The sequence below is a fragment of the Vanacampus margaritifer genome, chromosome 2 (assembly GCF_051991255.1).
Source record: "Vanacampus margaritifer isolate UIUO_Vmar chromosome 2, RoL_Vmar_1.0, whole genome shotgun sequence".
In the NCBI taxonomy this organism is placed as follows: Eukaryota; Metazoa; Chordata; class Actinopteri; order Syngnathiformes; family Syngnathidae; genus Vanacampus; species Vanacampus margaritifer.
Window position 1 is genome coordinate 24,093,498 of NC_135433.1, and position 15,525 is coordinate 24,109,022.

Consider the following 15,525-nt stretch of genomic DNA (forward strand, 5'->3'; position numbering starts at 1 on the left):
CATTAAGTCAAATGACAGCACGATGTGTTTAATTATTTGGTGTACTGTACAGTTGTGTCGTTAACGCCACATGAGTAGCAGTCACTCAGGTGTGTTCAGGAGGTGAGCTCAAAGTTCATTGAAAATGGAATAGCAACAAATTTGTGTCCTCAACATCCCGCCAGGCTGATGCACAGGTGACTTCACAATTATTTATTTATTTATTTATTCATTAATTTATTTAAGAAAAAGAAACACTAGCACTGTCCTCTTTAGCGTGGCAATATCACATGCTCAAGTCCCTCCTGTCGGCCCTTGTGCAAAAGACAGTTTGCTGATTCTGCCGCACACCAATTGATTGAACACCGCCCATCGACCACCATACTGCAATGGAAAAACTGTATCGAGTTTTGGGGCTCCACATAGACCTACAATATTTTTAACTGTATTATTTTTGTTGAACTGAACCTGCACAAAATGTGTTGCGCTTTTTAAGGTAGAAGCGAATGACCACAAAAAGAATGGACCTTTCTTAATGAGCCTGCCAGAGGTAGGTGAGCGTGTCAGGCTTTTTCCTCAAAAGGGCTTGTTCCGGTGGTAACTTCCTGTCTGGTGTTCAGATGACTTCCCCAAAGTCTGCTTTCCTAAATCGCTTCATTCTCCGCTCGGTAAGGAATGCTGGCCCTTCCAAATCCCTTCCTGGTAGCCACGGGACAGTGAGCCCGTCATACTGAAGTTGAGGTTTCAGTCCACTAATAATCACTATCACAGGATTTTCAGTTTAGGTGTGATGTGGGTCCAGTACTGAAAAATCCCTGTCAAGTGCTTTAGTGAAGGATCCCTCGACACACCTCCTTGGCCACAAGGTCACATGATGAGCGGTGTGCATTATTGACATTGGCCGCAGGGCACGCTGGAGGTGGAGCTAAGGAAGCCCGTAGCGGTTAGCATTCAAGAGACTGGAGTCACCATCAGAATCGACGCCAGAGCCAGATCGCACGGAAGCCAACACAAACTCATTGTGGTAAGCAACACACAGCATCAATCTTACTTGCAGTCTTATAATGACGGTTGCCCAATTTGTTAACGATTGACGGGAAACTTTGAAAAATTGATGAACTAAGCATTGACGGAAGAGCTTTTTTTTTGTTCGTCAATGAAATCGGCAATGCGTCAATGACTGACGTCCCATTTGACAAATGTCGATTGACGGGACATTGACGGATGCCCACTTCAAATGATGCAAAAACATTGACGGACGTTCATTTTGCTGAGTAACCGACGAACAACGTTCGTCTTGAAATATTGACGTATTGACGATGACGGATGGCTGTCTCGATTGTTGGCGATTGCTGAAGGACGGACGCTCAAAATTTAATGATGCACCCACTTCTGGCTCTTACCGAGGTTCTACTTCTGGGACTTCACCGCAGGACGTTCGGGTATGGGGAAGGGGGTAGGGACTTTCACAGGAACCGTCCTCTCAGCCGGCCCGCTTGTGGCTTTCTCTCCACTGCGGATTACGATCCATTTTGCGACGTCACGAGTTCCGATTGACACGTAAACGGTGTGCGACGGTTTTTCCAGTGACATCACTCAAGCACCGCGCGACGAAAATCACAACGAGGAAAGAGAAAATCTTTAGGTCGTGGTTGTTTTTCTCTGCTTTTTATTTTATGTACTTGGCGTGGATGGATGTTTTGAGTGAACGGAGACAACGTCTAGATGAAGAATTTGAAAAGGCTAACAGTAGAGTGGAACGAAAATAGGCGAATGCATCATCGTCACGCATGAAGGTAAGATCATTTTTTATACTAAATAATTTTTAGCCAATCAGCACGAAAGCCCGATCGGGAGTACATCGGGCCGGCGGAGTACCTACCCTCGAGTAGAACCTCCGCTCGTCCCCGTAAGTTCCTGTAAATGTGGCCCGGTTGGGAAGGCTCCTGCAGTGGAGACGCACACATACGGACGGGGCTGGCCCCGTAAATTTACCTCGAAGTTCCTGCGGTGGAAACGTGGCTCATGTGGCACTTCTTCTGGTCCCTATAGAAGTCCTTTTCTTGTTCTTCCTGAGGTTCTTTTAAGGTTCATATTCCGGTTCGTATTTTTGTTCTTCTTATTGAGGTTCTTTAGGGTTGTCTTTTGGTTGTCTTAAGGTTCTTCTTAAGGTTTAGCTTGAAATTCTACATCTGGTTCTTACTGAGGTTCTTCTTTTGGCATTTCTTTGGCTTTTTATTTAGGTCTTCTTTAGGTCTTCATTCGGTATTTATTTTGGTTCTTATTGGGAGTCTTCTGGTTATTTGAGGTTTGGATTCTTGCTGTAGTTTTTTTTTTCTTAAGGTTCTTCTTGTATATTCTGTTCTTACTGAAAATTTTCTTCAGTTTCCTCTACTTGTAATTCTGGTTCTTTCTGAAGTTTTTAAGCTCCTTTTTGACTTTTTCTTGAGGTTCTTCCCGTGGCTCTTATGCTTACTCAAGTGGTTCCTTTCTCCTGCAGGAGTCTAAGGTGTCTATGAAGGTGGATATCAAAGGAAACCACCTGGTTCTTCTTTATGGGAGTGCCAAGTGAGAAAACACACAACACACAATTATGTAATATCGACTATAAAAAGCTGATCTCTCTTGCTCAGATGTGAAATTGTACCTTCCAGGTTGTGGGGAAAAGTTTTTGTGAGTTAAAAGTCACCATTAACATTGGACTCATACTGTATGTATCACACAACCTATATTACTGGACAACACTGTGTTTATGTGTATGTGTTTGCAGAGGCGCCTTGCTAGGAAGAAGTTGGAAAAGCTCATTGAATCTAAATTGAAAAATCAGAAAAATTCCTTTCATAATCACATTGATATTGTAACATCTTGAAATCCTGTGTGTGCATGTTCCTTTGTGTGTGTGTGTGTGTGTGTGTGTGTGTGTGTGTGTGTGTGTAGAATTGATTGACAAAATAGTGATTCCTGGAGTAGTCACCGTTGTAGCCACCATTTCCTATTATGAGGTGAGTCACACACCTCTCATACGCAAGTCAGAACTGGTGAGTTCAGTGTGTGTGTGCGTGCATACAGGGCACCCTGTAGATCGGTGGAAACCTGAGCCTGATTCCTAAGTTGATCCAGGAGATTCTGAAACGCTACCAGACAAAATGATTCATCACTTTGTAGTTCTTTGTGTTGTTGTGCCATAAAAGTATTTGGATGCATCACCATGGTAACTGTTGTGGAGTAGATATTTTCCTCCTTGTGTTCGTTTTCTTCCGGGTAGTGAGAATGTTGGCTATCTGAATATAGGCTGGAGATCGATGAACAGTTCCTTCAAAGCTTTTCTACAGAATATTCCGGGCACAAGTGAGTTACAGACAATGGCCTGTAGCCTCTCACAAGTGCGAAGATTACAGAGGACTTACAATATTCTTATACTATCTTGAAGGGCGGTACCACAGTTTCCAGTAAACAGCTCACAAAGTTAACCGGAACTACACGATAACATTCAAGGACACTATTCAGACACCGAACAAAGCCCATTTGAGGAATAGAGGAGGTTATTCAGTCATGACTGCACCTGGCAGAAATTGCGATAACACTCACAAGGATACATCCGCAGAACAAAGCTCTACTGAGGAAATGAGGAAATTAAAACAGTTTTGACAAAATCTGGGCAGAAAATACATTTCATAACGCATCAGATCACTTGAAGACAAGATGTCAACATGCTCATCATACCTCAACTTCTTTGAATTGTCACATACAGGTAATAGTGTACTAACAAGGTCACTATTCTCTGGTTAGTTTTAACGGTACAAAGAGTCTAATGAGTTGAATCGACTTTATTAGATTCAGCTGAAATCACACAACATGTCATGATCCGAAAAACTGTTGGGATGTTTCGAAGCATCATGGCGCTCTGTCCCGGTTGCCGTGGTGACTGCTTCCATTTTGCTGTTTGCAGTTTATAACTCCGCCCGTCAGGGCATACTCTGACAACACGCGCAATGTCAGCGAGAAGCTGCTAGCATCATTAGCGTGGCTAGCTTTATTAGCGGAGTTAGCATCAGTAGCACGGCTAGCCTTATTAGTGTGCTTTCTGTAGCTAGCTCAACATTTGCTTGGAACAGCCACAAGCGCTCACGTAAGAAGAAGAAGAATCTTCTGGAATCAAAGCAGTGATGCTTTTCATCACGTTTCTTCTTCAACACTCAGGTTGGTGTCAGGCTGCAAGGTCAAAGGTCATGTCAACAAACGAAAACGCAGAAGAAGACCAAGAATGTCTTTGGTGGCTCACCACATATGTGTGTCCTGGAACAAATGACACTCTGCCAGGCCTTTCCAGAGTGCGCTTTCTCATGATACCTGACACACGGACACAATTGTCTTGTGACGCGTCATGTTGACATTTGACATGAAAGAAACAGATGAAGCCACTTTTGCTTTTATCACTAGAATTTAATGACCTTTTGACCTCTAGACAGCTTACATCCCTCGCCCCCGCTGAGCTTTCAATGATTTTTTTGAATGGCTGTTTGTTTAATTGTAGTTAAAAACAGAAGAAATATGACCTGCCATGTGGTCATGTGACTTGCGTGTACCAATGTGGATTCTGACCTGCGGGGGGCAGCACATCAGGCCTATGCAGCCGCCGTTGGTTCAACATGGCAGCGGGGGCCACAGCGCCGAGAGGCGGGGCTTTTCCAATCCTCTCGCACAGCTCGTCCATCTCTCGCTTCTGATTGGCCTGCAGGCGGCGTACCTCCAGTAGGTGTCTGGGGAAGATGGGGATGGGGTTAAAAGAGCTCAATTTCCACAGCGACCGTCCATCATGCCCACCTTTCCCGAATCTCCTTTAGTTCCCCCCACGTGTAATCGTCGTCGTTGTCGGATTCATCTGACGTGACGTAAGAGCGGTTCCGTGATTGGCTACCAGACGGTCCTTCCCACGAGCTTGTCTTGCGCCCACCCCTCCTCCTCCCGCCTCCTGTGTCGCCATAGCAACTGCTTTCTGATTGGCTGTCGTCCTCCGAGACGCTTTCGGAGCTCTCTGTTTGGTTCATCTGAGACGGGGGCGGAGAGCGTGCTGTGACTATCTGGGGTTCTGAGTGCGTCACTTGGAAACGACCCACACTTCGAGTGGGCGGAGTTATTGCTGAAACATAACAGATCGCTAACCAATGAACTTGTGAGGTCATTAGCATAAACAAATGCATCACAAAGTTTTTAAAATGTGTTTGTGTGCGCATGTACGTGTGATTACCATCACGTGTGGCCGACGGACCGGATGGTGGCGTGATGGCGGACTGCGTCAGAATAGTCGTGCGTGACTCACAAGCGCCATTTTGACATTATCATTACCATCACTATCAGTGTGAGCTCATTACTTGTGTGTGCTGAGGAGGCGGGGCCTGCATGGAGGGGGGCGTGGCTGGGGCTGGACCTGTGCATGTGACAAAGACAACCACACTTTTTGATCAGGATGTGATGTCACAGAATGTCATACGTAAATCTGTGGTGTGAGGCCATAGGATGTGATGTCATAGGTTGTGCTATTACAGGATGTGATGTCACACTCACCATGAGGGAGCGACGTTGAGGGGTACCTCAGCTGAAAGGAAGGACGTGAAAAGGAAAAATAATGACTTCCATGATGATGACATCAGGGATTATGAGCGACCAATCAGAAGAGACATCAGTTTCACCTCTGTGTGGCTCCAGCTAACTGCCGCACCCTGCTGCCCTTGATAAGCGGGGCCCGTCCCCGCGGGCAGAGGCGCCTGGAAGGAGGCATGGCCTAAAGGCCGCGACACTGGAGGCGAGAAGGGGCGGAGAGTGGGTGTGAAGGCTGCGGGAGCGGGGGCGTGGTAGCTCTGGGAGGGGGGCAGGAAGGAGCGGGCCATGCTCATGGCTAATGACATCATGTTGGCCAGGGAGAAGAGGGGCTGGTCAGGAGGCGGCCATTGAGGGGGGGCGCCAGTTGGGGCGCTGTAGGCAGGGTATGCCAGAGGCAGGGGAGGATACTGAGAAGATGATGGGGCATCTGTGTGGGGGGCCGGTGGGCCTGAGGAATGACAGACAGACAGGTGGACAGATCTCAAGCAGATGTGGAAAAACTCGTGAGTCGTTTTGGAAAGTGAATTACCTGAATTGTAGGCTGGCTGTGACAATGGCGTTGAGGCGAGGGGCGTGGCCTCAGGCTTGACATTCTCGGAGGGGGACAGCTCAGTCTCCGCCATGTCTGCCAGGAAGACTCGTCAATCACTGTTTGACATGCCAATCAAGAGGGATCTGCCAATCGGTCTTACCTTTGAGGGAGGAGCTGGACGGCGTTCTGGATGAGCGCTCAGCCGCCATCCTTGTCTATCGGGTGACAAAGTGATGTCATCGGTTGTTGAGTGTGTGTGTGGGTGGGGGTCTGTGTGTGTGTTGAAGTACACCTGCTTCTGTTGCATCATCATAGACTCTGCCCTGCTGATGATATCATACATGCGCAGGATGAATCCTGTTCGCTCACTCGCCAGGATGAAGTCTCTGTGCAACTGTCTCACACACGCACGCACGCACACACACACACACACACACACACGCACGCACGCACGCACGCACACACACACACACACACACACACACACACACACACACACACACACACAGTGTTTGTTTTACTATCTTTGTGGGGCCATCTCATTGACATAATGCATTTCCTAGCCCTTCCCCCTAACCCCAACCATCAACCATCATGATTGCCTACCCCTATTCCTTACCCTAATCTCAACAATAACCCAATTCAAACCTAAACTTTAAAACCAAGTCTTGACCCTCAAAAAAAGGTCTAAACTTGTGGGGCCCAACAAAATGGCCCCACATGGACGGGTGGGCCCCACAACTCTGTGAAATCCCAGAATGTTGGCCCCACTATGTAACAAAAACAAGACCACACACACACACACGCTTGAGTATTTTCTTGTATGTGTTATCTTGTGAGGACCAGGACTGGACTGGCCCAAAAAAAATCTTCCCTGGCATTTTGACTTAGGCCCACCGGCCGGTTTGGCTCACGCCAGCCCAACTCCTGCTTAACATGTAGTTCTGCCACTGATGTTTATTGATGATATTTCAGTTCTATATTCGGACTGGATTATCGGAATAGTCCCTCTATATTGTGGGCCAGTTTCTTGGGGTAATGTAGGAAAATAATAATGAAAAAGCACTGCATCGGCCCCAAACGAGGCCAGGCCACCGGGCATCTGCCCTGTATGGCAGATGGCCAGTCCAGCCCTGGTGAGGACCATATTCCGGGTTTTTACTATCATTGTGGGGGCCATTTTGGCCAGTCCTCACAAATCACGACCTCTTTTTGAAGGTCAAGACTTGGTTTTAGAGCTTAGGTTTGAATTGGGTTTTGGTTATGATTAGGTAATCAGTTACAATGATTAAGGTTAGGGTAAGGGGCTAGGAAATGTCAATGGGATTGTCCCAGTAGGAATTGTGTGTAATGTATGTCTTTGTTGACCCCCAGTGCACATGTACAAATTCTTTGCTTACTGTACTTAAATGATTTTTTTTCCAGTTCTGTACTTCACTCTAGAATGATGTGTACTTGTACTTAAGCAGTTATGCTTGATTACTTTTTCCACATGCGTTGTGATTGGCCACTGGCACTCACCATCACGGAGGCGATGTCTTCTGGGTTGTCGCCATCCAGGTCAAACTTGAAGGTCACCATCTTGCTGTCGTGAGTGCTCAGCTGACACTCCACCACGCGGTCGGCCATGTTGGACACCTGCACGTGCATACACACACATCAGCACAAACTCATCAACGGAAATAACAGCGAGATCACCGGACCATAAGAGAAATAGAAGATGTGGTAGTGGATTCCAATCTTCTTAGACCCATACAGAGATCTACCCAGCCATAAAAAAATGAACCTGTTCAATACACAGTCACTCGCAAATAAATCATGTCTAATTCATGATCACATTCTGGAAAAAGGCCTTTACATCATGTGCCTAACTGAGACGTGGCACTAGCCTGATTTTTACTTCACTGTAAATGAAGCCTGCCCCCCCAAGACCTGAAACTATCCCCCATCTCTCTGCCCACAACATCCTCCTGCATTCAGATGTAAGCCCCCCTGTCCAATGACTGTTTTGTTTGTGTGTATCGTCACAAAGGAAGGTATGCACACAAACAGTTCATGTTGAATTAAATAAATGTAGATAGAGTCTGAATGTGATAATTCCACAGTCTGGTGTGAGAATGAATTAATTCACAGGAGGAGAATTGAGGTGATCGGACCAGAGGTGGTGAAGGTGAAGGCTGCTGGGCGTGTCTTTGAGCGGCGATTCAAGACCTCTGGACTAACTGCTGATAAGAATGCATACAGGGAACATAGGATGACATATTCAGAAGCACTGAGAAATGCTCAGTCCAAATATTACTTAATCATTATTAACAATAGTCCCGATAACGCCAAACAGCTCTTTGCAACCGTAAATCACCTCGTCAAACCCCCCTTACTCAGCCGCTCTGAGACTACTGAAGAAAGATGCAATACGCACATTAACTTTTTCAGAGAGAAAGTTGACAACATTCGCTTGCACCTTTTGTGTTAAAAACTGCTTTTATTAGACCATTTAAAAAAAAACTACAGGCCAATCTCAAACCTTCCATTCGTAGCTAAAGTTATGGAAAAAACAGTTGCAGCACAAGTTAGGAATCATCTCAAACACAATAAACTATTTGAAAAATTTCAGTCCGCCGAAAAAAAATTCCGCCCTGGCCACAGCACTGAAACAGCCTTGGTCAGGGTCACAAATGACCTCCTGATGGCAGCAGACTCCGGTTCCCCATCCCTACTCATCCTCTTGGACCTGACAGCAGCCTTTGACACAGTTTACCATCACATCCTTCTTCACCGCCTACAACATACCATTGGACTGTCAGAAAACGTGCACAACTGGATTCACCTCCTACCTGTCTGACAGATCCGAATACGTCACTTTGGGCCAGGCAAAATCACACACTCACACTGTTACCTGTGGTGTCCCTCAGGGTTCGGTATTGGGTCCCACCCTCTTCACCTCCAATCTGCTCCCCCTGGGAAATCTCATCAGCAAATATGGAGTTTCCTACCACTGTTATGCTGGTGATACACAACTTTACATAAGGACAACTCCCACCTCTTCCATCCCCCTGCCAACATCCAAACTGTCTGCCTGCCTGGAGGACATACTGTAGAGGTAGCATAACTTTCTTCAATTAAACACCTCCAAATCAGAAGCCATTCAAATTGGCACTCCACGCCAGCTCCGCTCTTCTGCTATCACCAGCATCACTTCTTCCGGTCAAAGCATCCCACTCTCCACATCTGTCACTAACCTAGGAGTTAAAATGGACCCTCAGCTTACATTTGACACACATCAAAAACCTCTGTAAAACATCATCTTACCATCTCAGAAACATTGCAAAACTACGTCGTACACTGTCCCTGGTAGATGCAGAGAAGCTCGTCCAAGCTTTTATCTCCTCCAGGCTAGACTATTGCAATGCACTCCTCATCGGGATTCCTGGCAAGAACATCCAGAAACTGCAATACATCCAGAATTGTGCTGGCAGGATCCTGATGGGGGTGCGCAAATTTGACCACATCACCCCCATCCTGAAATCACTGCATTGGCTCCCGGTGTCCCTCAGAATAGAATACAAGGTTTCCCTCCTCACCCATCAGTGCATTCGCGGTTATGCCCCACAATACCTCAAAGAACTCCTCACACCAAAGACCTCCTCATGAACTCTCCGTTCTACATCCTCAAACCTCCTTCAAGCCCCCAAAACCAAGCTCCGCACTTTGGGCCATTGGGCCTTCTTCTCGGTGGCTCCGGAATAGTCTCCCTGACCACCTGAGGTCTCCACAGCCTACTGACATTTTTAAACGGGCTCTTAAAACTTTTCTTTTTGCAAAAACTTTTTGTTAGACTTTTTTACTCTGTAGCACTTTTAAATTGTTGAAATATAAAGTGAATTACAAATCAAATGTATTATTATAATTATTAACGCAAACACACAATGGGGTGTGGTTCCTGTGCTCACCCCCGTGAGCTTGAGTTGAGCCTTCATCCTCCTCCTCAACTTCCTGTCGGGATGTCGCTCGGTTGGTTCCTGGTAGCTCTTGTCTGATTGTCCGTCGTTGCCGTCACTCATACCCGACGTCACATCAGACGCGCAGCTACAATCGACAATCACTTTTAACTGTGTTTTCGCGTGCGTGTGTGAGTGTATGTGTGTTACCTGTCGGCAGGTGAGGAGAACCCGTGTAGCGATTGCGTGGGCTCATACTGTGACACTGCAAGGCTCTGAGTATGTGGAGAACAAAAAAAGATGATTGATGCTGTGCTGGCTGTAGCCCCGCCTTTTTTGTAGCCTCGCCCTCTGCTCACCCTGGGGTAGCGTAGAACAGGAAAAGGCGGAGGCTTTGACATCCGGGTCCTAGGGGGCGGAGCATAAGCGCTTTGCTGAGCATGAGAAGTGACAGAAGGGAGCGAGATTTCTGGAGCGCTGTCCGTCACGCGGTGGTTCACTGCCATGAGGACGACAAGACCAATTTAAAATCTAATCACTGATCAGTCAATCAGGAAGTCAAATCCAACCTGCAGCAGCCATCTTGTTGCTCGCATAATGTCCCTGGCCGCCGCTGGGTGATGTCATGGAAGGGGGCGGGGCCTGTAGCCAGGATGCTGCAGGAACTTCAGAGTTCTGATTGAGGGTTGTCATTAACATAAATGCGCATTAATACACACACACGCTCACCCACGTACACATACTCACACATTCATACACTCATACGCTTACATACACACAAAGTGAAAGAGCCACCCATTGATGCCTAATTTCCTTGAACCTGAGCCTGAACGCACCTCTCCTTGCTGTTTGGCCGACTGGAGTGGCGGGGGACGGTCACTCTCCTGGGTGGTATTTTCCTGTTGCTGGGCGAGGTCCTCCTGTCGCCGGGCGGCGTCTTCAGCCAATTGGCGACGTTTTTCACGCTGACGCTTGATGGCGGTCACGCCATCGCGGATGGCCATCGCCACCAGCTTGTAGTCACCCTCCGACACAAAGCCCAACACCACCTGCGAGGAGCGAGGGGAACTAATCTGTTTGTGATGGATGGATAGATAGATAGATAGATAGATAGATAGATAGATAGATAGATAGATAGATAGATAGATAGATAGATAGATAGATAGATGGATGGATAGATCGACCGATCAACCGATCGACAGATACTGTAGATAGATTGACCGATTAACCGATACATAAATAGATAGATAGATAGATAGATAGATAGATAGATAGACAGACAGACAGATGGCCTACCATCTCCTGGGCCACCTCCTCGGGGACGTCGTTGTGGAGCTCGAAGAGGAACTCGATGGCGTTGTTGTCTTTGTACTTGCCGTGAAGCCTCTTGGTCCCGTCCATCCTCAGCCACAGCATGAGCGCCGACTTGGTGCCGTCATCATCCTCGGCAAGCTCCACGTGCACGCCCAGTTGGCCTTGGAAGAAGCGCTGGTCCAGAAGGTCCTGAACCGTGAACCTACAGGGGGGGACGGCGGGATTTAGGGTGTGTGGCCAGGACGCCAACACTTCTGGTGTTACACTGGTCCTAAATGCGTCCTAAGTGGGCGGTACCTTTCGCTGCTGTTAGTGTGGATGCATCCCTCAATGATGTCCTTCAGTTCGGGAACTGTGACCTTGGAGAAACTGTCGGGTTTGATTCCCTGTGAGAGCGAGAGAGACACTAGTAACTCAGGTGAGACCGAAGTGAGGCATTAGTGAGACATGAGTGAGAAAAGCGCAAGACACGAGTGATGCAAGTGTGAGATGAGATTGAAACATGGGTGAGATGAAAAACAAGAGAGAAAAGAGACCCTGACGCAAACCGCGAGATGGCAGTGACACAAAAGTGATCTTAGAGCGAGTAGAGAATAAGATGAGATGGAGACGAGTGAGATAAGAGTGAGCAAAATGCAAGTGAGATGCAAGGAAGATGAGAGTGACAGGAGAGTGAGATGAGACGTGAGCGTGAGACAAGTCAGTCAAGAGTAATCGAGACGGGACCGAGACACGAGGAGGAGCTGGAGCGGGCGTCACTTACACTGGTGACCTTGCGGTAAATCTGAGCAGCGTTTTGGCACTCAGAGTACGGGTACTCGGATGTGGCCATCTCCAGAATGCACATCCCGAAGGCGTACACGTCCACCGCCTCGTCGTACTTCTCCTCGTACATCTCGGGAGCCATGAATTCCGGGGTTCCTGAACACACCGCCGAACACCAATGATGGGATGACATTGTGAGGTTGTCGTGACGTCGCAGTGACGTCATCAAGATGACATCATCGAGACATGGCCATGAGGTCACGATGATGCCATTTGATGTAATAGCGATGTAACTGTACTATCAGGGATGCCATTATGATATCATGGTAATGAAATTGTGACGTCACAGTGGGGTCATACTGATCAATTCTATGCCATAGCAATGTACTTCTGATGTCACAGTGGCATCACTGTGATGCCATAGTGATGTCAAAGCAACGTCCCAACGCCGCCTTACCAATGACACTCTTGGCGAAAGAGGCCTTTTTGAGGGTGGCAAGGCCGAGGTCTCCGATCTTGACAGAGGCCGAGGGCCCCGTGATGAAGACGTTGTCACACTTGAGGTCGCGATGCAGGATGGGAGGATTGCGCGAGTGCAGGAAGTGAAGACCTTTTAGGATCTGGAAGCTCCAACGCTGAAGTAGTTTCAGCTTCATCGGACGGAATCGGCGGATGTAACTGAGGAGGACGAGGAAGGGGCGTGGTCAGGCGGGGGCCTGAAAGTCGAAAGACGGCCGGCGAACTCACGTCTTGAGGGTCCCCGATGTCATGAGCTCGGTCACCAGCACGGTGCACTTGCGACCGTTCAGCACCGACTTCCACGAGTCGAAGAAGCGAACAATGTTTGGATGCTGCAGCGCCTTCAGCATCTCCACCTCCTCCTCGAAACGCTGACGCTCGGCACGTGTCAATCGCTGAGTCTGATGTGGCAAAAATCATCCGGTACTTAAAAGCAAATGAATGACTGGTCACCAGCTGAACAATTTCTTTGTCTTGAATGAAGCCAACATAGTAAAATGTTTTGGGAATGGAGCACAGGGATAACATAACTACATGCAGGAAGGTTTAAACTTCATGACTGTGAGGCACGTGTTAACCACTAAGACACGTTGCCACTCAATCATTGGTATGTGCGTGCATGTGTCCACCATTATCAACATCAGACAGCTGTCGCATGTCGGATCAGATGATGCGCAAAGTGCTGAGTCATCACAAGTACTTTATCTCATACGCACATACACACACATAGATGCTAATATTCACAAACACGCACACATGAACACACACACACACTGGCTTGATGAGGTATGTGATGACATCACTAGCATTAGCCACTAGCAGCGTAGAAGGTTAACCCCTTGAGACCTGCTTTTTTTCTGCTGGGCAAAAATTATTATTATTCTTTTTTACTGCTTTTGACTCTTTTCCCACATAGGAACAACATGAATTATTATTTTTTTGGGTGGGGGGTATCTCATGTATGATAGTATGGCTGTAACGTGTTGTAAACTTACCAAGCTTATATGCAACATTTTAAACATGAACGTCATGCAAATTGTCTTGCGATTGTGATTGGTTATTTAAGATCCAATCATGAACCAGAAGTGTTGACATCATCCAAATGATGTGTTTTTATTGGTTTAGACACGCATGTCATGTCCACTACAATCATCCATGGGTCCGAATTAAGGTGGTCATGCGTCGTGACCTTGACTCCATCATGACTGCGGATTTGCGCGGTCAATGTGCATGACAAAGTGTGGAGACACACACACACTTAAGACTCTTCAAGTGTGTGTGTCCATGTGTGTGCAGATATGTGTGCGTGATCGTGTATATGTGTTCATGTTTGTGTACATGTGTATTTGTGTGGTTATATTTGTTTGTGTGTGTGCTTGAGTATGTGTGTTCACGTGCATACCTGTAGCTCGCACCAGGCCACCTCAACAGTGGTCTCAGTATCAAGGCCCTTGTAGACATTCTTGAAGGATCCTCGTCCAATCTCAACATCAAACTTAAGGAAGCGTCCGTCGGGCGAAGACGCCACGGCTTTGGTGGCCGCCTCGTCCCCATCCGATGTCAACACTGCTGCCGCCACCATCTCCTCGCCCGAGTCTGTGGTGCTGTCTCGACTGGACGCCGTCTCTGATTGGACGCCATCAAAAGGGTTCACCGGGAAGGTCCCGGGAAGAGCGGACTCCGCCTCTTGGTCTTCAGATGTTTTGCTGTCGTCTTCCATGATGTCCTGGCCTGGCTTTTCAAGGGTCCATCTTCAGCTTGTGTAGAATGGCTGCAGTCCAATCAGAAGATGGTCGATACAAGAAGAAGAAGAAATGAAGAACAGTGAAGCTAACAAGAACAAGAAGCAATTGAAGATGAGTGGATATGCAGGAAGTGACGAGGAGAAGAAGTGAGTGAGGCCCAGTTTTTGATCATCTCTATCAGTTGCGAGCAGACGACACAAGCTCCTCCCACTTGATACCTGAACTACAGCAGCACAATTTCTTTTGCGACACTTTTAGTTTTACATGTCCCACTTTTTAGCTTCAAAGAAAGGATCATGTAAAAAAAGATATCCAAAATATGAACTCAAATAAAAACAGGAACAAAGCAACACAAAATAATAATTCAAAAAGTTCTTATTCATTAATTATATTTACTATGGCAATTCCCCCAAACCTCCAATGGTTCCTCATCACCCACAGAAGCCATATTATTACATATTATTGTTATTATCATTATTAGTAGTAATACAAAAGACAGTTTATAGTGTTTCCATTATGTGTTAACATTAGTATAAGCTAGCAGACTTAAAAGCTAAACTATATGGTTGCTTGAAATCTACAAGGTGAATTTTTTCTTAGTTTCATCGCTTCATTATGAAGTAATCTTCAGATGGGTGAGGCAGTAAATGACTTGAAGGCTCTTTTTGTAGGAACTGTTCAGCATCTGCCAAACATTGTTGTCAAGTGAGTTGAGTTCACTGCCATCATACAGCGCTATCTCAATTTGCTCGCAAGTCAAAGCAAAATATGGCCCAATTGCGGCTTGTTTGCCGAAGAACTCATGGGTTAGGTTTCTCATATCCCAAAGGCACCACATTATTGCGATTCTGCTCTCAGAAGTTGAGCCAGTCCAGACCTGCTAGGGATACAATGAAAATCTGCGAAATAGAAATATCCTATTTAAATACAATTTAGGCCTTTAAAAAAATACTTATGGCACCTTAGTTATTTAAAAGGTATTCTTGACTCACTGTGCCATTTTCAACAGTAAGAAGATAATATTTTGCCTAGAGATAGGCCGATATGTTTTTTCTCAGGGCCGATACTGATGCCGATTATTAGTAGTCAAGGAGGCAGATAACTGATATTTGGAGCCAATATAATTTTTTTC

At 46.7% G+C, this 15,525-nt stretch overlaps 1 protein-coding gene across 2 annotated transcripts; it reads right to left on the reverse strand.

Annotated features, from left to right (window-relative positions):
• Window positions 1–3,791: 3,791 nt before the first annotated feature.
• Window positions 3,792–15,313, reverse strand: LOC144043570 (serine/threonine-protein kinase WNK4-like). 2 transcript variants are annotated; one of them, XM_077557346.1, is made up of 23 exons: window positions 14,051–14,850; window positions 12,877–13,049; window positions 12,587–12,807; window positions 12,128–12,285; window positions 11,662–11,750; window positions 11,347–11,566; window positions 10,887–11,099; window positions 10,620–10,725; window positions 10,410–10,549; window positions 10,261–10,325; window positions 10,063–10,198; window positions 7,634–7,750; window positions 6,405–6,506; window positions 6,273–6,327; window positions 6,110–6,205; window positions 5,670–6,028; window positions 5,545–5,575; window positions 5,352–5,407; window positions 5,228–5,270; window positions 4,804–5,119; window positions 4,582–4,739; window positions 4,262–4,329; window positions 3,792–4,191 (listed from the first exon to the last, which is right to left on the reverse strand). In XM_077557346.1, the coding sequence occupies exons 1-23, from the start codon at window positions 14,366–14,368 to the stop codon at window positions 4,156–4,158; spliced, it is 3,276 nt and encodes a 1,091-aa protein (XP_077413472.1). In that variant the 5' UTR covers window positions 14,369–14,850; the 3' UTR covers window positions 3,792–4,155. The 2 variants fall into 2 exon arrangements, 1 of the variants encoding a protein (XP_077413472.1); XR_013291127.1 differs by lacking the exons at window positions 3,792–4,191; window positions 4,262–4,329 and having other exon boundaries at window positions 4,591–4,739; window positions 4,804–5,027; window positions 14,051–15,313.
• Between the last annotated feature and the right edge of the window lie 212 nt (window positions 15,314–15,525).

What these genes read in the sequence shown, in the direction of transcription:
- LOC144043570 (XM_077557346.1), bottom strand. Translation starts at nt 14,368, where the DNA reads ATGGAAGACGACAGCAAAACATCTGAAGACCAAGAGGCGGAGTCCGCT. An exon ending in TGGCCTGGTGCGAGCTACAG is followed by an intron (nt 13,050 to 14,050) that starts GTATGCACGTGA and finishes TTGCCACATCAG; the next exon opens with ACTCAGCGATTGACACGTGC. An exon ending in TTTACCGCAAGGTCACCAGT is followed by an intron (nt 11,751 to 12,127) that starts GTAAGTGACGCC and finishes TCGCTCTCACAG; the next exon opens with GGAATCAAACCCGACAGTTT.